The 22,162-nt window shown below is 39.3% G+C and overlaps 1 protein-coding gene across 3 annotated transcripts in view; it reads right to left on the minus strand.

Moving 5' to 3' along the window:
- Positions 1-8,253: 8,253 nt before the first annotated feature.
- The window catches only part of LOC126236167 (activating signal cointegrator 1 complex subunit 2), a 174,710-nt gene continuing 160,801 nt past the window's right edge, over positions 8,254-22,162 (minus strand). For all 3 annotated transcript variants that reach the window (XM_049945262.1, XM_049945261.1, XM_049945263.1), the window contains exons 14-15: positions 21,389-21,612; positions 8,254-8,579 (exon numbers count right to left, since the gene is read on the minus strand). In XM_049945262.1, coding sequence (XP_049801219.1) covers positions 8,440-8,579; positions 21,389-21,612 — 364 coding nt within the window. In that variant the 3' untranslated portion in view covers positions 8,254-8,439. The remainder of the gene's footprint in view (positions 8,580-21,388; positions 21,613-22,162) is intronic.

Raw genomic sequence — 22,162 nt, forward strand, 5'->3', positions numbered from 1 at the left:
GTCATTCAGGTAACTGACCATTCCTAAAGGAAAAATTGCAAAAATGGCTAAATACAGGGCTAACATGTGCAGCACAGTACTTTAATATTCTGCTAGACACTCCATCATAACCATGGGAGTCTGTAGTCTTCAGTGATTTAATTATTGACTCAATCTCCCCCTTGTCTGTGTCACGGAGGAGTATTTCAGACATCAATCTTGGAAAGGCATTTACCAAGAAAGTTATATGATTCCCGTAGAAACTAAATTTGTATTTAATTCACCAGCAATGCTCAGAAAATGATTGTTAGATACTGTACATATATCCGATTTATCAGTAACAGAAATATTTTTACTATGAACTGACTTTATATCGTCGACCTTGTGCTGCTGACCAGACACTTCCTTCACAACTGACCATATGGTTTTAATTTTATCCTGTGAATTTATCCTGTGTGAATTTGCATACCACATACTCTTTGCCTTCCTAACAACATTTTTAAGCACCTTAAAATACTGTTTGTAATGGGCTACTGTAGCTTGATTGTGACTACTTCTAACATTTTGATATAATTCCCGCTTTGTTCTACATGATATTCTTATCCCATTGGTCAGCCACCCGGTCTGCTTATTACTGCTAGTACCCCATTTAGAACATTCTGGATTCTTCCCCCAGGCGCCATTTTCTTGGAACTCCGCAGGTAGGAGCTGGTGCTGCAACATCCTTGGTTTTTGCCACTCACCTAGCTTTAATTTATGTTAATTTCTTCGGTCTCAGCATTTTTTTTCTCAGTAACTATTCCTTTCTTCACTCCCTTTTAGTTTTCCATATCTTTCCAAATTCTTCCCATTTCCTAAACCTCACCAAACCTTTTCCTTTACCGCTCTTCCTTCCCCTTTAACCCTTCTGCCACATGGAGGAGCCACTGGCTCCGAAAGCTTGCAAATTTCAATACCTTTATGTGTTTGTTCTCCTACCAATGGCTGATGAGTAGTTTTTTATCTATCCAATTACATTTTATTTTCTTCAAAAAGCGATTATTTTTGTTATCTATTATGAAAATCGATGTATGTATGTGTGCATGTTCCACATCTCCTCCTAATCCTCTGGACTAATTTCAACCAAACTTGGTACACATATCCGTTACTCTCAGGCAACTACTGCTGTGGTGTAAGAACCACTACCTACCACGATGTCATAAACAGTGACAAACATGAAAAAACAGTGCATTATGCATGACATTAAAATTATTACTTCTGTCCTACTAACTCTGTTCACAATAAATTTCACAGACAATATCCATATATGCCACTAAATGTACCTACAAAGTTATATCAGGATACCACACATAATTCAAGAGGTATGACATTATAAACACCGAGATGTTTGAAAAATTGCTGCATTGTGCATTACATTTAAATTTATTGCTTCTTTGCTACTAAATGTATTTTCAAAACATTTCGCAGGCAGTATCCTCATGTGCTGCTGAATGTACCTACAAAAGGTAGGTGGGAGGGGGGGGGGAGGCGGTAGCAGATAGACAGAGAGAGGAGCAGGAGGAGATGGACTATTATAATTGAAATAAATACATACCTGGGCATAACTGTTTTCTCAGCTAAATAAATTAAGTCCAGCTATATCAAAAATCGTGTGTTGGTGGGTAAATGTTTGACTATAAAAACAAGGTACAAGTTTCAACCCAACATTGGTCCTCTTTTATGGGATGAATATTAAAACAAAGATCAGGTGTGTAACAATGTTTTAAAAATCCCCCTGTGCAGAATTTTTTAAAATTATTTTTGAGTCTCTGCAAGTTTAGTAAATGGCAGTAAACTGTTTGTTCTTTTTGCTTTAAAACTAACAATATTATTGTCACTTTGAGACCAGTTTTCTTGTTATCCTCAAACTTTTACACACTTCTAACAGTTCCATCATTTTATGAAACAAAAAGCACTTACAAGCTACTAAACACCAAACCAATGTCATACACATTTCTCTGTTACGAGTAGGCACGCTTTATTCCCACAAGCCCTATCAGCTCAAAATGCTGGGAGACTGGATTAATAAAAAATAGACAAAAGTTAAAATGGTGACCTTAGAGCTTGTGTGTTCTACACAGCCCGCACCCTGAGTACAACAGAAATAATGTTCATACCATCTTGTTAAACTCTCAGAAAAGTCCTCCTTTAGCATGGTGTGCAACACTTGCACCACATTGCCTTGAATGTCAGTTATGTTATCAAAACATTGACCCTTCATGTGCATTTGTACACTTTGTCATTTTGTGGTATATTCATATTGATAACACCAAGTTTCAGCATCTGTGATGATTTTTTCCAGGAAAGAACTGTCCATGTTTTGCGTTTCAGTCAAGTCACAGCAGGTGTCCATGTCATTTTGTTTGGGAGTCAAGGTCCACGGAATAAAGTTTGTACACATTCTTCTTCCAAAACATTACAGAGAATGTCTCGAATTCAATATCGACACACTAAAGCCACATGTCCACTACTCAACACTGTCTGCTCACAACTGAATGATTGAATGTACATCTTTTGCTTGCAGTTGTTAGTACGAGCTGGCATTGTGGTTACTACAATGATGTCACTTAGACATCGAGAATAAAGTAAGTTTTGAAATCTTTTGTGTACTTGAAAGATAACAATAGGTTTTAGACAATATATTCTTCTCTCTGTTCCCAGTTCTCCTGAGGCACACACAGACACTATAATTACTGAAAATTTTTGTACCAAAACACATCATAAACTTGACAGGAACAGAAGCTAGACAGTTTCGTCGTCCTATTTGAACTTCTTGTAGTTCATATCCAACTGGAGGGTGTTGGAGGCTCTGTCTGAAATGATGTGAAACCTATGCCTCCAATTAGGCATGTGACACCCACTTTGACAAGTCAGGAAATGAACTGACTAGCTGTGTGCAGATGCTTGTAGCTCCACAGCATGCTATCATGTTTGTCATCAATGTCTACTCATAAATCACAGTTACTAACTTCTGGTAAATGTTGCACGTACATTCTAAAACAGCCTTACACGTGGCAGTATGCTGGGCCCTTGGTCAGATTAATGTTAACGTGATGATTATATGCTCAGACTGTGTGTTAATGTATTCAATTGTTAAGGGGTATTGTACCATTTCATACTTCATTCAGTGTCTTGGTGTGCCCCTTCATGTAGAAACAGAATAAAACTTGGTTTGTGGGACTTCTGATATTATGTATGTACAATATTACATCGTAGTTGGTGATGAGCATGGTGTTATGCTTCTTAGTTTGCTACATTCAGTGGAAGAAATTCCTCAATCTCTTGCTGAACAGCAGCGAGCTCTCAGCAACCAGTAGCAGGCTGGCTCCCTGGTGCCAAACAATTTAGCATCGTCGTCGATACGGCAGGGTTCCCTGCTGTTGACGCAACCCTCACCATTTCTTATATATAATGATTCTGCGGAAGAGTGGGACATGCATGAAAAATGCCATTGGCAGCATTTTCAAGCTTTCGAAGTTGCCAACTCCAATGTGTGTAAGGTTTTCTTTCTGTTATGGATTTCTCCTCGTTTGTCACCTTTCGTGTCAAACAGCTCCTCTTCAGGAGCCTGCCAGTATCTCCCTTGATGAAATGTGTCAGTAGCTCTCTAATTATCCCTGCAAACATATCACGTTACTGCTGCTTGTGTTGAGTTCTATGATTGAAAGTGGCCACAACTGTCATACAGAGCTTGGGCAACAGAACTTGGTGGGCTTAGCTATCACTGCCACTTTGTTACTGAAACTCACTGGGTCTTATATGCTGATTCGATGGTTTGTGATGCTATAATATGCCTGGCCCCTGATAGGGAAGTTCTTGAACATGATTTACAACATGAGAATCCCTTTCTGATGGAGGTCCTGAATGCTGCGAAGTCTTTTGAAGTATCTAGGGAAGCAGGAAATCAGACAATAGTTTAATGTGAAGTAGCCACTGTTGCTTTCTTTCCTCCTTGGCCACCGTCAGTTAGACCATGGAGGCAAGACAATGTCGTGGCTGTGCAACTGTGGCCTCCACACTGCATAGGGCAGTGCTGTGCTAAGCAGCAGCAACAAGTACCACAACAGTGGCCACATTCTCCTCTGTCATCATGCCCTTATTGTTTTGTCCAACATCAGCGGATTGCATGCCCAAAGCATTGACTGATGTGCAACCATTGTAAAAAAAAAATGGACATATTGCAATTCTCAACCCCCTTCAGCAGACAATAACATGGATGTGAACAGTGTTCCCAAATGCCCAATTGATGGTAGCCCGAACAAACTCTACATTGACGTACGAGATGTTAAAAATGTAAGTGGACATGGGTGCAGCAGTGACTTTGTTAAATTCTCAACTCTATGTGGAGCCTGGATCACAAGTGCTGCCCTGCACCTCTCGCCAGTTGGTGATTACAACAAATACCTTTTTTCGGGCAGTTTTCTACTTCAGTGGTGTACAAAGCAGTTGTTCAGCCTTTGACCTTTCTAGTGGTGGATGATGCCAAAACTGAAAACTTATTTGGGATACATGCCTTCAAAATTTTTTGGTTATCTATTTGTGACTAAGTGCACCTGGTATTAGAGCAAGTTCAGAACCACCAACAGGATGCACTCTGCTTCGAATATTCCTCCTTGTTTCTGGAAGATTTATGGTGTGCTACCCAATTCAAGTCTCATATCACAATGAAACCATTGGCAAAACCCCATTTTTGTGACCGCCTAATCCCCGTAGCTTTACACAAGCAAGTCAAATCAGAACTACAACTTACATCTTTGGGTGTTATCATGCTTGTCTCTTCTGGTCAATGGGCTATTCCACTGGTAATTGTCAAAGAGCCTAACGGCGACATTTGGCTCTGCAGTGATTTTAAGAAGTCTGTAAAATCACAATCTGTTACTGATACCTATCCCTTACCCATCATCAGGATAAACTCTTAGCACGACTTTCTGCAGGCCATATTTTTCCAAAATAAGACTTGTCAGAAGCCTACTTACAAATGCCTCTGGATCATGATTGCAAACGACCTTGTAGTGAATACCCCTTTTGGGTTATATTAATACCAGTGCCTGCCATTCGGCTTAGTTATCACCCCCTCCTTTTACCCAATGATTTTTGAAGCAACTCATGGCCTCTGTGTTCAGGTGCATTAACTACCTGGTTGGTATTGTGGTGTAAGGTTCCTCAACAGATGAACATTTGCAGAACCTTCACGGTTTGCTCACGGTGCTGCAGGACACAGGTTTATACTGAAACTTGGACAAAACTACAATTTTTCAGCCATCTATCATCTATCTAGGTTTTGACGTCTTGCGTGCTAGTGTCAAACCTTTATGCCAGCATGTCGATGCCATTACAGCTTTACCACGTCCTACCAATGTAAAAGAGTTGCAAGCCTTTCTTTGAAAGATTGCATGCTACCATAAATTTTTCTACGGTGCAGCCACAGTGGCCCAATCACTTCATGCTCTTTATGTAAAGGTGTTTCTTTTCACTGCTCGCTTGCTTGCAAGTGATCTTATACCCAACTAAGGTCAATATTACACTCTACAACTTGCTTGGTTACCTTCAAACCAGGCCAAATCTTTTATGGCCACAGATGCTTCCCAGTATGATCTTGGGGCAGTTCTCACACACAAATATGTGGACAGTTCTGAATACCTTACTGCATACACTTCCAAACTCTGAATCAGGCACAATAGTGCTACTCTTAAATAGTGAAAAAAGCTGTTGCTACTGTATATGCGCTCAAAAACATTTCATGTTTTCTTATGTGGTCCTAAGTTTCATTTGTTTACAGTTCATAAACCTCTGCTTCTGTTTTCAGTTCTTTGGCATCATTATCGGACAAAGTGGCCAATTGCCTGCAACACTGGCTCCATTTTTGTCATACTGTAACTATGAAATACATTTCCAACCAACAGCACGTACTAATGTGGATGCTCTTCCTCGATTGTCAATTGATACAAATCCAGCATTTGATCAGGATGAAACGTTGTGTTTCCATTTCAACATCTAAGCCCAAAATACCGTGGATGATTTTCCCATTACCAGTTCTTGGATTTTGGCAGCTATAGTGGCTGATCCTGTCTTACACCAGGTTTTACAATTTGTCCACCATGGCTGGCCAGATAAACCACTGTGTTGAGCATTGGATCTTTTGTGTATTTAGTGTGCCCCCTGCCACCACCTCTTAGTTCCTAAAGGTGTGTCACTGTTTGCTACTGAAGAATTGGCAACCAGGGTTGTGATTCTGTCCACAATGCAGCAGGAAGTCATGCACCTTCTCCATCTGGACTACTGGGGTGTTTCTTGTAGAAATTGGCTGGCCTGATGTCGCCACGTTTTGACCGGGTACTCACAATAAGATCAAGTGTGTTGCGACAGCCTGCATGCAGTGCGCTGTCCACTGAGTGGCACCATGGGACTCTCTCTCCCCGTGGCCCATCCACCAGTGACTTTGGGGGCGTATCCATGCTGATTTTGTGGATCCATTGCTTAACTCCATTTGGCTTGTAGTGGCTGATGCTTTCTCAAATTGTCCTTACGTGGTTCGGTACCCATCCTGTCCATGGTGGCTACAGTCACAACCATCTCAAAGATTTTTTCCTTTGAATGTTTGCTGTATACATTTGTGATGGACAATGGCCCACAGTTTGTGTCTCAAGATTTTGAAGATTTCTGTACAGTGTAGCATCTGGCATGTTGAGTCTCCTCCTCCTCATCTCTAGTCTGATGGAGAGGTGGAGTGGCTGGTCGTACATTCAAAATCCAGATGAAAAAATATATCACTCAATCTTCTCCTGAGCAAGTCCTCGATAGGTTCTCGAGTTCATATGGGGTCACTCCCAATGGCAACTGTAGCCCGGTGCAGCTGCTTCATGGCCAACAGCCCCCTACACTGCTTCATCTGCTGCAACCGATGCTCAGCCACCCAGTGGCACCCACCTCATAGCATCTCCACCTGCTGGCACCTGCCTTGCAATGTTTCCCATCTGTGTTCCGCTGTCTGGGCCTGCAGGTTTGGCCAGCTCCATAAGTGGATAACAGTGGCCAACCAGTGCTGCTGAGGCCTTCAAAAATGTGTTGTGTCATCTCCAATGGCTTGGTGTCGACACTACGACCACCTCCATCCATGCATGACCGACCACACACTGGTGAGCCCTTGGACCCCGCCGACACTTTCACCATCTGTGCAAGCTCCCAGGGTATGGTCCACGACCCTCTGGCTCTTGCGCCATCTTTGTTCTTGATGCCACTGCCACCAGATGGAGTAGACGGTGCAGGGCTGCTCCATCTCCACAGCCTGTCCCACTGCCGCCATCTTTTCAGCTGCCTCCACCGCCGAGTGCCTGCCCAGGTATGGAAATCGATACAGTGCCCCCATCTCCCTCTGATGCAGCCTCTCACTATTTCAAACCATATTCTCCTATGATGGCATAACACCTGTTCCAGCAGTCGTCACCTTCAGATGGAGACATTGACATCTTCACAGGGAACACATTTCCCCAAGGAAGAAGGAGTGTTGTATATAGAGTGAGCACGTGTAATCAAACAGCAAACGCTCCTTGGATGGCCTACAGAGGTTGCCCCACAATGACACAATGGTATGCAAAACAGCCTTATGTAAGCCGGTGTGCTGGGCCCTTGGTCAAACTGATGTTTGCTGATGACTGTATGCTCATCTGTTAATACTGTGTTTTAATGTATTCTACTCTTAAGAGGTATTGTACCATTTCATACTTTATTCAGTGTTTGGTATGTCTGTTCTTGTGGAAGTGGAATAAAACTTGGTTGGTAGGAATACTGATACAGTGTTTGTACAATGTTACAATTAACTTTTTTGTAACAGTTTTGCAGTATGGTGAAACTGTTTGACTCATACAACCTAAATCCTTTCACAATGTAGAGGCACCACTAACACACCCATATTTGTCATGTTCCACAATGGAATAATTCACCTTTCCATCTTTTGCAGTTATATGATCCATAGGTGCTCCACATGCCCAGGAATTTTTGCACCTAACCACAAATGACTGCTTCCCATCTGCAACTCACTAACAGGCCACTGCATTGGTGTGCCCTCTCTGTAGCCTTAATGTTAGTGAAACTGCAAAGCAGCAATGTTACAGTGTGATGAAAATTTGTTGTGGTATCTCTGAATAATAAATAAATAAATAAATAGCAATAAAATAATGGGGGACAATTACTAGAAGCTTAAGTATAAGCATGATAAAAATTTGTTAAACTTAGTCCTTCAGTTAATTATAAATTTATTTTTGCCTTTACACTTGCAAAAGCCAGAAAATATATATATATATATATTATTTCTTTAGTTTACAAACTTCCACAGAGAGATGATGACAAAAAACAAGGGTGCAAAAAATTGGTTGTTACGATTTATTGATAGGAACTTTTTTCATATAAAGCACGAAGCAGATGTTATGCGGGAAACATTCCTTGCTGACGCTTTCTCTGGGCCCCTGCTCGGCGATTGTGATTTGCATATGACGACTTATGTGCACTCTTGTTCTGTCGATTTACAACTACAGTTTTGTCTTGCCCTTGTCCTTTTGGCCGTCCTGTAATACAACACAAACAATATTAGAAATGAATACTTATTTCAATGTTGTTTTTGGATTTGTAACAACGGCAGCATAATCTTGTATAAACATGTACAAAGTTGAAGTAAATGTGGAGTACTGGACTGTGAGTGATGAACACCATGATCTCATATTTGTACCCGATTTTAGCAGTTTTCATTTTAGGATTGGACTGAAAATTCTATTCTGTGGAAAGAAAAATTGTTAGTTTAAAGTAAAGAAATCTAACATTGTAAGCTAACACAAAAATGTCATTTATTGCCTTCACTGTTTATTGCTTAATTCACTTTAAATAAGCAGCATCTACCAATCAACTTGCAAAACTGTATCACCATATTGCACACTGTATACTGATATGGAATGAGACCACCAGTTACTAACCTCCTTTGACTGGAGAAGATGGTCTCAGTTTCATCATGTAGCAAATAACCATGTAAGAATTTCTTTGATACCGTAATATGATTATGTAAAAATCTCAACAGTTAGTGAGCAGTAATCATCAGGTTGGTGTACTGAAGGAGCCTGAATAAAGCATCTGAGATGTGACTTGCACTCCAGTTGTTATAAAACCAAATGAGTGGTAACTGAAATTTATTTTCAGTGTTCTTCAAGACTAGATAGAAACAACAAATTTATTTTTAAATTGAAGATTACTGCAAACCCGTTATGCCAAAAATAGTTAAAGGAAAACCTTTGTGACAGTACGCATCATCGAAAACTTATAGCTATTGGATCACTAAGATGAGTCTGGTGTAGTAGCCACTGTGATACTTTAATCACGGAATATAGCTCCAAAACTCTCAAAACACCAGTTCTTGGCATGGGTACGACCCTCATTGCTATGTATAAACTACAACGCATTTAACTTATGAAAAACCCACAGGTAATAAATTCTCCACCATGGAAGGTGTCTGTCTGATGATGGGCCAAAGGGTGCAATAGTACTGCTTGTCTTTCACATCACTGTCATTTGGAAATCACGTACAAAAATCTTTGTAGCACTTTGTAAAATCCTAAACAAGATGCTGAAATTAAAATCTCAGGGTTCTTCATCTGTGTACTCTATTAGCCCATTTTACTTCTCAGACATTTTATGTGCTGTGCAACGGAATTCTAAGTACAAAGGCTACAGGGAGTGAGTGCTGGAGACACGTCTTTAATCTTCTGTCACTGCCATGTGTGCATGGATAACCTTTACAATAGAGCTAACCTTGATTATTGGATTATGTCTAGATTGATTTGGTGAAGTAGATGGAATTTAGAAGATGTGACATTACTATTTTATGTTAAAATTCATCATTTATTTTTGCTAAAACAACAGATACTTCAAAATTGGTTGCATAGATTTAAAGAAACTGTGTTGTGAGAAAATGTAAATTTCACATGAAAGTTTTCATTGAATTTTTTTTAAATTAATTTTGTAAAGACCTAACTAAACAACAATGACTAAAATAACTTCATTCAACTTAAACTTTACAATTGGTTTGCAGAATTTTGTCATGCTTGTGTATCCATCAGTGATGAAGTTTATGGAGATCAACCAAAACTGTCTGTTCCAAAAAACACCAGTGCTGTATGTCAGGGATAACCTATCACTTCAGAGAAAGTGATGTGTTGTTCCATCCATCTTGTGACGTTCACCTGCTTTATTTCTTCATTGATAGTCCTCAGTGTCGACATACTGCATTGTTATACTGGCTGAAAAAAGGGGGGTGGGGGTGGGGGGAGGGAAGTTCAACACTGACTACTGTAAATGATGTAGCCGACAGGTGCACATTTGTGTTTCACAGTTCTTTACTGTACTGTTCACAACCCCCCAATATTACACAGTTAATATGGCCATTTCACTACTGGTTAACCTTTGATAAGCCTCATTAATACTTTGCAGGCAAACACCAGCATACTGCTACAATAGTTTACTTTTGAATATCTAGAGCAGTAAAACCCTTAACACACAGTTCTTGCAGAATAATACGGTACATTTTGAACAAACACTGTCATTGTTTTAACACACGGCCTATTTGTCTTGCACTTATTTCATTGTTAAGTTGATGCATTGTCGTTGTTCTAACCGACACAGGATTCTAGTCTGAAATTTGGCCGTGGACTAACTGACTTGGGACCAAAAATCGGGCCTTTATATACCCTCACAATAATAGGTACTGAACCTATACAGTGTTCGATGTTTAAGTTATAGAAATTACAATTAAAACAACTCATTCAATTAACTGAATATATAGAAAAATTCCTTCTTTTTAACAGTTTCTTCTACCACAAAGGTTAGGCCGAATTATTTGTTTAAATAATGAAAGTAACAGATATAGTTATGCAAACAATACTTTTGACAAACCTGGTAATTATTTTGGAATTAATTAAGGGCTGGCTTTGCTAATATGTTTTTGAATAGAGCCAAATAAGTACTTTAAGAATCCTAGTGGTTCTTTTTCCAAATGTTTATAATTGTTACAGACTTTATATTTATTTATAAGGCAAATAGAATCTAAGTCACGAAAATATTACTGATTTCACCCTACAACAAAATATATTAGATATGAATAATCAAAATAAATCAGGAAATTGATTACATACACAAAACTAAGCACAAAATTAGATCTGTTGCTATATTCTTTAAAACTGAGGGCCAACCTTTCTCTTTTATGAAAATGCAGATTACATTCATGTATGTTAATGGTAATTAGTTAAAATGAAAAAATGAATTTAAGGAGGCAGATGGCAAAACAAGAGGACGTATTTATTTAATAAAATTGCAGCCAAATAGCCATATACAGTTACTTTGCTTAACATTTTACATTTACATTTTATATTTTTGCATATTCATTTATCGATTTCATTCTTTTACCGCACAGTTCTATGTGATATCGTTCACAGGCTTCATTACACAGTTCACATACACATGTTGCAGTTGGGTCGTGATAAGTTTTGTTTTTGCAGATTAGATGATGAAAGCCGTGAATAGAAAGTCTAGTTACGATATGTCGCTGTTCGAAGTTTGGTGCTGTCCATGAGCAGTTCGTCATTGCTTCGGTGCCATAAAACTCCGGCCACATTTTTTCTCGTTTGTCCTCCATGATCTTCAGTTGCTTTCTGGAAGCCCTGGTGTGTGGCGGCATATATCGAAGTCTGATGTCTTCAATTAGGAATGTCTCTCTCACTAGCAGGCACATTAGTCTAGATCTTGTTGTCTTTGAGAGACCTAGTGCTCTTTTTAGATAGGTCGATTTTACCTTTTCTAGTGTTTCTAGATTTTTTTCTGTCAGGTGGTCCCATATAACCTCTATCCCATAGGCCAGGATTGGCAAGATTTTTGTGTTGAATAATTTCATGGCTGTTTCTAGACAGAGTAGGCGGATGTTTTTGATGTCCTGTATTGCTATTATTGCTTGGGCTGCGCGTTCTATTGTATGTTTTTTGAAGCATTTGGCTGTTGGTTGCAATGTCACTCCTAGGTATTTAAAGTCTGATGAGATTTTTATTTTTTGTCCTCTGATACTGATTTCCGCATTCTTGGGTGTTTTGCCTCTTTTTCTGAAAATTACCATTTCTGTCTTTGTTATGTTTATGTGTAGTTTGTGTTCACTGCACCATCTGTCTATTTTCTCAATGATTCTCTGCAGCTTCTGTATACCTGTTGAACCTACGGCTATGTCGTCAGTGTATGCATATACGTACAGATCTTCTTCATTTTCTCCAATTCGGAGTACTTCTTCAGTGGCAAGAATGTACAGCAAAGGGCTCATTGGGTCACCCTATAAGACTCTGTTCAATTGCAGAATGGGGTTCGAAAAAGAGAGGTTGTCTGATATTGTAATTAAGTTGTATTCGAGGATTGACTTTATTATTCCACAATCTCTCTAACCAACATAGAATACTCTTGACATTGAGCAAGCACTGTGTTCTTTCAGTAAGTAAGTGTTTACTTTTAGGCTGTATTTTGTGCAGGAAGTTTCTGTTTCTTTTGTACATGTCATGAGGGCGAAAGTGGATAAAGCATATCTTCAGGGCAGGGGTTACGGGTCCCTGGATTCCTGTGCTTTGAGACACCTGCACGTTGATGCACATGTTCCAGGAAAACACTGTCCCACCTCAGAGATTCGCTGTGGATCACAGAACCTCACTGAGCATCACAATGGTCATGATGTCAGTTGTCAAGGAAAATGCAGAAAGGATGTACAGAGCACAAATGATTGTATTGTGAACTTAGTTCCAGTCACATGCTGTGGTAAAATATAAAATGGAATGTATATAAGGGAGGTGAAGTACACACACAATAAAGAAGCAGCGTGTGACTTTATTTTGTCATAATTGGCGTTTGAGATTTCCAGCTGGTAGGGACTTGTGTCTTTGAGAAAGGAGTCAGCTGCTTCAAGATATAACAGCACAGTCAGGCAGGTAATATAGATAATTAACTATGACCATAAAAATCTGAACAATGGCAGGTGCATTTCATTCCATTCAGCTTTCAAAGAGGATGCCAGGACAAGTATGTGCCACTGAATAAGAAGATTCAATTGAGCAAAAGAAATAAGTTTGATTTAAAATGAGAAATTTCATTGGGAAATGTCATCGCCCTTAGTAACATCTCTGATTTGCAGCAGTGTATAAACTGTTATTTGCGCTGCAAATAAACAAATTCTACAAAAATTAAATTTGTTGAGGGGACATTGCTTTAACTGTGACCCCATTAATAAAAGTCAATGAGTGGAAAGAATTGTGCACGCATTGGCTGTAAGCCACTATTGTCTCAGCACAGTGTCAACACATCTGCAGCTGCATTGGCAGTGCTGCTAATTCCAGAGTCAGCCGCTGTTGCAGACAATTTATCGCCAGTAATGCGGATCAACTCATCTCTGCTGTCATAATAGTCTTGAGTAACTAAAGTTTTCTTTTGATGGATATGTACCCAGCCTTTAGAATGCTCTAGAAAGATATGAAATTAAAACCCAGACTTTGTTAGTGCATGCCATTAACAACAAGAGGCATGCTGACAAATATCCCTGAATGGTTGAGGACCTGAGTAAGAGTATAGCTAATTTAAAGCATGAAATATCAACCATCAAAGCTCAAACTTACTGTATTACTGACTTAGGAACCAAACTGTTGACTAGTATCAGTACTAATGCTGAAATGGAGGCCAGTTAGATACACATATTAGGGATAAATACTAAGACTACAGAGTTGCAAACTTCAATAAAAACGTAACATGGGTTGTTATATTCAGAGGTTAATAAACAGTGTGATCTAGTAAGATACAAGATCAATGAATAATTTCATAAGGTAAATAACGATATAAAGGAAATACAAGATTTTATGGAAGAGCAATTTCAAACGTTTAAGCGACAAATCTCAGACACACAATCAGTGATGACTACCAGAGCAGACTAAAAATTTGGATTTAATGGTTCGTCCCGGCTCAACCTTTGCTAGTTTGGAGTATTGAAAACTGACTTAACAGATCAGAAGGTACAAAACAAAATGAATTGACAGTCAGTATACCACAGTACACAGCACTCTCAGATATGTATAGGAAGGAAAATCTGGGATGAGCTAATGAAAACTAAAGAGGAGGTAAATAAACAGCAACTAATGGGCAGTAGCGGACTGTCAGAAAAGCTAATTGAGAAACTACAACTACAAAATGGTGTTCAATTTCCAAGCGATTTCTGAAGTTCAAACCTTATCGTTTTCAAAAAATAGAATGATAAGAATTTCATATTGGCCGTAACATGATCTCTCAGCACAGGCATCAGCATCTGGTAAGCAGTACAACTATAGCAAAAGTTGCCACAGCATGGAATGCACACAGCACTTCTGTAGCAGTGAAAGGTTTAACATCGGTTTGCTACACAATTCTTGAACACATTCTGAGTTCGAGTGAATTTTGTTGAGACAGAAAAGCTTCTGTCCACAAATCAGTGCAGATTTAGAAAGCATCGCTTGTGCGAAACTCGGTCTGCCATTTAATCACAGGATATCGTACAAACCATGGATGCAGGGCAACAGGTAGATTCTATATTCCTAGATTTCCAAAAATCATTTGACACAATGTCCCACAACAGAATGTTGATGAAGGTCTGAGCATAAATTCTGGAAGAACGACAGGACCTCTATTATTCTCTACATACATAAACAGTTGTGTGAGAGTCAGAGGAACATAGCTCCCAAAACACGATTTTTTTTTTTTTTAAATGTATGTTCTCACAATAGTCAGATATATTTTGCATCAAAATGACCCCTCTCTCTCTCTTCTCTAAGGGTGAAAATAAGGTATTGTGTACCTCCAAGTTGTGAGGTTATTTTGGAGACAGACATGTATTGGCACCTATGCTCTTCTACATCTACGTCTACAGCGATACTCTGAAAGCACTGTATAGTGCATGGCAGAGGGTACCCTACATAACTACTTGTCATTTCCCCTCCTGTTCCACTTGCAAACAGAGTGAGGGAAAAACGACTGTCTGCATGCCTCCGTATCAGCCTTAATTTCTCGTATTTTATCTTCATGGTCCTTGCGCACAATGTGTGTTGGTGGCAGTAGAATCGTTCAGAAGTCAGCTTCAAATGCTGGTTCTCTAAATTTTCTCAATAGTGTTTCTCGAAAAGAATGTTGCCTTTTCTCCAGGGATTCCCATTTGAGTTCCCGAAGCATCCCCGTAACACTTACATGTTGTTCGAATCTACTGGTAACAAATCAAGCCACCCGCCTCTGAATTGCTTCGATGCCTTCTTTCAATCCGACCTGGTACAGTTCGCAAACAATTGAGCAGTACCCAAGAATAGGTCCCACCAGCGTCCTATATATGGTCTCCTTTACAAGTGAACCCCTTCTCCCTACAATTCTCCCAGTAAACCGAAGTCAACCATTTGCCTTTCCTACCAAAGTTTTCACATGCTTGTTCCACCTCATATCGCTTTACAATGTTACACCCAGATATTGGTACGACTTTATTGTGTCAAGCAAGACATTAGTAATACTATATCTGAACATTACAGGTTTGTTCCCCTACTCATCCACATCAACTTACATTTTTCCACATTTAGGGCTAGTTGCCATTCATCACACCAACTGAAAATTTTTTCTAAGTTGTCTTGTATCTTTCTACACTCAATCAACTTCAACATTGCAATGTACACTAAGGAATCATCAGCAAACAACCGCAGTTTGCTCCCCACCCTGTCCGCCAAATCATTTATGTATATAGGTAACAGCGGTCCTATCACAGTTCCCTGGGGCACTCCTGAAGGTACCCTTGTCTCTGATGAACATACACTGTCGAGGACAACATACTGGATTCTATTATTTAAGAAGTTTTCGAGCTACTCACATATCTGTGAACTTGTTCCATATGCTCATACCTTCGTTAACAGCCTGCAATGGGCACTATGTCAAATGCTTTCCAGAAATCTAGAAATATGGAATCTGCCTGTTGCCCTTCATCCATAGTTCGCAGTATATCATGTGAGAAAAGGGCACGCTGAGTTTTGCATGAGTGATGCTTTCTAAAATCGAGCTGATTCGCGGACATAAGCTGCTTAGTCTCAAGAAAGTTTATTATATTCAAACTGAGAATATGTTCAAGGATTCTGCAGCAAACTGAAGTTAGGGATATTGGTCTGTAGTTTTGCAGGTCCATTCTTTTACCTTTCTTATATACTGGAGTCACCTGTGTTCTTTTGACTCACTTGGAACTTTGTGCTGGGTGGGAGATTCACAATAAATGCACGCTAGTTAAGAAGCCAATGCCGTAGAGTACTCTTCCTAAAATCGAACTGGGATTCCATCCGGACCTGGTAATTTATTTGTTTTCAAATCTTTCAGTTGCTTCTTTAAGCCAGATGTGTGTATTTCTATGTCATCCATATGGGAATCTGCCCTATGGTCAAATGACACTATGTTTGTATGGTTCTCCTATATGAACAATTTTTTGTATGTGAAATTTTAAACTTTAGATTTTGTTTTGCTATCTTCGACTGCCACATCAGACTGGTCAACAAGTGACTGAATGGGAGCCTCAGACCCACTTAGTGATTTTATATATGACCCGAATTTTTTTTGGGTTCTCTGCCAGATCTTTTGCTAAGGTGTGCTGGGAGGAGTAGTAGTGTGCTTCATGCACAGAATCTCTACTAACCTTCGCTTGTCGTCATTTGTGTGTCCCCTTTTGAACCTAGAGCACTACAGCCTCTGCTTTCTCAGCATCGGCCAAATTTCGATATTAAAACATGGTGGGTCTTTTCCATCCTTTATCCACTTACTAGGCACGTAACTCTCCGGACCACGATTTACAATCTGCTTAAAATTTGCCCGTAAGTCCTCTACGTCCATCTTATTGGAACTAAGTGATGCCAATTAACTTTCTAAGTGAGATGTTAATAACCGCTTATCTGCTTAATAACTGCTTATCTGCTCTATCTAGCAGAAAAACTCTTCTAGCCTTCTTGACCAATTTATTAACTTTCATAATCATAGTTGCTACAATGACATCATGATGGCTAATCCCCCTTTCTACACTGACATTGTTGACAAAGTCCAGCCTATTTGTGGCAACAAGGTCCAAGGGTTTCGACCAAAGTCTTCGTTGACTCTCTAACGGTCTTGGCTGCAGATTTCTAGACTTGCGTTATCGTTTGGGGATTTGTAGGGCTCCCCTTGATAGTTCAGTGGTGCTCTACACAAAAGAAACAGCTACTTGGGTATTAGAGTATTTGTGGAGTGCACATAAGGGATTTTTAGGCAAGACAATAGTTTGATGTGCTCCGATGAACACTTTCTAGTCAGTTCACAGCAAAGGAAGTCAAATGTCATTCAGAGTAAAGACACTTCAGCTGTCACAATTTTAACAGTAAACTGTCTAACTATTCATAATAAAGTTCCTGAATTTACTGCCCTCCAGGAAAGTTGTCACATTCAAATTATTCATGGGACCAAGAGCTGGCTGAAACCCGAAATGGAAAACTCTGATATATTTAGCAAGTCATGTAACATGTACAGGACAGACAGATTAGAGGCCGTAGGTGAGAGTGACAGTGAAGTCATCTGGTCACGTAAAACAGGTGTAGGTGAAACTAAGTTAATTGTTGGATGGTTTTACCGGCCACCCGATTCCATTGTGACAGTTCTAGAGTCATTCAAACAAAGTCTATGGTTAGTAGCGCGTAAATACCCAGATCCTGCAATACTGGTTGGAGGCAACTTTAACCTGCCGAGTACAGACTGGGATGTGTATGGATTCATTGCGGGGTGGTACAGACAGACAGTCATGCGAAATACTTTTGAACACATTTTCTGAAAATTTCCTTGAGCTTCTAGCATCTAGTACAAACACAGACAAGTGTAGAAGAAATACAAGAAGAATGAACAGCCAGTCAGGAAAGGCATACATATCAACTGCTAAGAAAGAAGTGCCAGACTGAACACTTAAGTACAAGAACTGCTCCAAATGCCCAAGAAAGTGTAACAAGATCATCAGCAAGGGGTAATGTTCCATGGATTATGCAAGATACAGAGAAACAGCAACAGTATTTAGCTCCACTAATTAAGGAAGTGCCTAATGCAAGGCCACATTCTTCAGGTGCACAGCCTCGAAGAAATGTGACGAAGTACTTTCTACTGAAAGGTGGTTGTGAAGTTCAAGTGTGTCTAGGGGTATTCCTTAACTTTTTAATGGATGTGTGTGATACATACAAAAGAGAAGAGACAGCAGCAACATGATACTAACTGCTAATAAGGGAGGTCATCATCATTCAGGTATAAGGAGATGGATGAGGCAAAGGAGACAATAAGTAACCATATAAAATCTTTTCCTACTATTCCATTGCATTACTTGAAACAGAGCATTGTGTGGCAGTTCTTTCCAGGACATATGAATATACAAATATTGCATGAACTATATAAAAAACTTTGCAAAGAGGAACAAGTTACTCCTGAAAAATAATGGGTCTACAGAGAAATATTAAATACACAGTTTAACCTAGGCTTTCATGTAATTAGAAAAGATGTATGCGGCCACTGCTATTGTTTTTAAAATCTCTCCACAGAAAATGAAGAGGCAAAGAAAGGCCAGCATTCAGAATACTCAAAGAGACGAGAAGCTGCTAGAAAGCTAAAAAATGAAATGAAAGAGCAGGGACGAGCAAGAGATACCATTTACTGGAGTTTGACCCAAAAGCTATAAGGTACTGTCAAAACATAGCAGCTGAGGACATTTTCTACAAATGAAGATTAACTGTATACAATCTCACAGTATACAATACTGGTATACAAAAATTAGACATTACATGTGGCATGAATGTGGATCAATTGAAGTAGCATCAAGCTTATTTCAAGAACTCTAGAAGACTACATATGGCAATCAAGTTGTTTCGTTCTCAGGCACCTATGGAGGACAAAATCACAACATAAATAGGAGCATCATGCTTCTCCTAGTTTTACACGCTCTGAACATTTCCACAATACAGCGATGCTTCTTTGTGCTTGGCACACTTCAGTGGAGGGTGACTCACTCCATGCCAGTATAGACAGAGCTGAAAAATTTTGACTTTATACCCTTCAGGATGGTATACTGTTGGTATGCTTCAAAACGAAGGCTGCATGAAGTTGTTGAAATGGACCAGAACAACTTCCTGGATTTAGTGCTATGCAGAAGAAAAGGTTGAAAAATGCAAAAAATGACAGTAAATGAAGTACACTGGTTTAAGGTGAAAAGGCTTCAAAATCGCAAAAGTGATTTTAATCGTGTCTTTTTCACACATTTCCATGATCAACAATTCAAAAGTTTACCAGTTTTCCGAAAATCCCGAAATTCCAATACAGTCTTCCAGTCATAACCGAAATACCAGGAAGAGAAAACAGAAGACCACATGGATCTTCGCCACACCAGCATTATGAAGGAACAGTATCACAAATTTCATAAAAGTCTTCAAGAAGAGGAAGCTGGAGATTCCGACTGCGGTGGCAATGGTTGTAATGAAATTAGTGGGAAAGTTTAACGTTCAGTGGTGACATTGGCACAAAAATCCACTAATATTCTTTTATTTCGACTGGAATTGATCTGTTTCGAGTATAGAAATCAGTATAATGCATATCTCCAATGTGTAAGACCTTTATTTATACTGATTCATCTAGAATCATAATGACATACCTCCTAGGCAATATATTAAGCAATAAATAACAGTGTACCACTAAGGACTATCTTTAAAGATATGTTATCATTTGACAGCTTTTTAAGTGTATTCTTTAGTGCTGTTGAGGTTTTCAATAAAGTTTGTATTATGTCACTGAGATACGAAATTCACAAGTTAAAATATGTTGAAACTTCCTGGCAGATTAAAACTGTGTGCCCGACCGAGACTCGAACTCGGGACCTTTGCCTTTCGCGGGCAAGTGCTCTACCATCTGAGCTACCGAAGCACGACTCACGCCCAGTACTCACAGCTTTACTTCTGCCAGTATCTCGTCTCCTACCTTCCAAACTTTACAGAAGCTCTCCTGCGAACCACGCAGAACTGTGAGTACCAGGCGTGAGTCGTGCTTCGGTAGCTCAAATGGTAGAGCACTTGCCCGCGAAAGGCAAAGGTCCCGAGTTCGAGTCTCGGTCGGGCACAGTTTTAATCTGCCAGGAAGTTTCATATCAGCGCACACTCCGCTGCAGAGTGAAAATATCATTCTTAAAATATGTTCTTCCATCTCTCCTGTAAAATCACTGAACTGGAGTTATGTTACTCTGATCTTCACACAATGAAATGATCTTACAGAAAAGTTGAGCTGCAATTTATGGCTGTTTGCTGATGATACTGTGGTGCACAGGAAAGTGTTGTCACTGAGTGACTGTAGGGGTATACAAGATGACTCTGATACAATTTCTAGTTGATGTCATCTAGCTTTAAATGTAGAAAAATTTATGTTATACAGATAAGTAGGAAAAGCAATCCTGTAACATTCGAATACAGCATCAGCAGGGTGCTGCTTGGAATAATCACATTAATTAAGTATCTAGGCATAACTCTGCACAGAGATACAAAATGGAATGAGCATGTCAGCAGGAAGGTGAATATTTGATTTTTTATTTTATTGGGGGAATCTTGGGAAAGTGTAGCTCGTCAATAAAGGAGATGGCATACAAGATGCTAGTATGAACCATTCTTGAGTACTATTCGAGCGTTTGGGATCCCCACCAGGTTGGATTACAGGAAGACATTGAAGCAATTTAGAGGCTAGATTTGTTAACATTAGGTTCAATCAGCATGCAGTTATTACAAAGCTGCTTCATAAGCTCAAACAGCAATCAGTGGAGGGAAGATGACTTTCTTTTTGTGAGGCACTATTGTGGAAGTTTAGAGAACTGGCATTTGATACCTACTGCAGAGCAATTCTACTACTGCCACTGTACATTTCAAGTAAGAAGCATCACTAGTAGTAGTAAGTGGTAACCTCTGTGATGCACCATATGGTGGCCTGCAGAGTATGTATGTAGCTGTAAATGCAGTGCTTCAGTTTAACTATTTCAAAGTGACCGAAATTGGTTGTTCATATATAAACACACACTGTAGCAGCTTTGGTGGTTTCTTGAGGTCATTCCAACTGTCAGTGGTAAATATGGTCTCCAAATGACAATCATAGAACCACACTAATGTATGAACTGATTCATTTAAATATGATTCATACTGTATTAGTGAGCCCACAAAAGACTCACTATATTTGAATTAACAATACCACATAGAATAAAATATTCTGAAGGAGTGTTAAAGTCAAAGGGATTTTTCAAACTTACCAACTACATCTCTGGACTGAGGCACTGCTCCACTGTAATGACGACGACCCCTGTTTTGTAATTTCATTTGGCGTCTGTGTTCAGCTTGTGCTCGGAGTTCTTCAGGATTTGGAACGAACTGATCAGAGGGAACTGCTGCTGTATCATCTTCACTTCCGGTTTCTTCTTCACTTGATTTCACATCTTCATTCGTCCGCAGAACACGGGGAATGACCAGAGGACGTCTAAAGTATTGAATATTTTAATTATGCAGAAATAAAGCATATGCATAACATGATAATTTCATTTGTAATAGAAGATCTAATTTACACTACAACCCACACAGAAAACATTATTATGAAAACGGTTGTCACAAAAATAAAGAAGGTGTAATGAATGACATGATCATTAGGAAAAACATGAAAAACTGAACAGAAAGGAGGAATGGCGCCATACACAACGGAAAGGGGGAGGGAGGGACGGAGGGAGAGAGAGATCCAGCAATGACCAGTACTTTACAAATAACTAAACTGCACAAAAGTTGCATTTTTCTACATGAGTCAATATTTACTTTAGCCTAGGCTATGTAATATTTTCTTAATATTCTGCAATCTCACTCTGCTTTTTCTTATGAGTCATGGTTATTAAATAGGCTCTATTTTTATGCTTAATTTGTCTCTCTATTCTTTGGAAATTTTATCCTCAACATTTCAACTACTTTCTTCCTTAATCTGTCATTAATTTGTTAGTTTAAAAGCGAAAAAAGCTCTATAAAAACTTATGTCAAAACAATTT

The sequence above is a fragment of the Schistocerca nitens genome, chromosome 2 (assembly GCF_023898315.1).
Source record: "Schistocerca nitens isolate TAMUIC-IGC-003100 chromosome 2, iqSchNite1.1, whole genome shotgun sequence".
Taxonomy (NCBI): Eukaryota; Metazoa; Arthropoda; class Insecta; order Orthoptera; family Acrididae; genus Schistocerca; species Schistocerca nitens.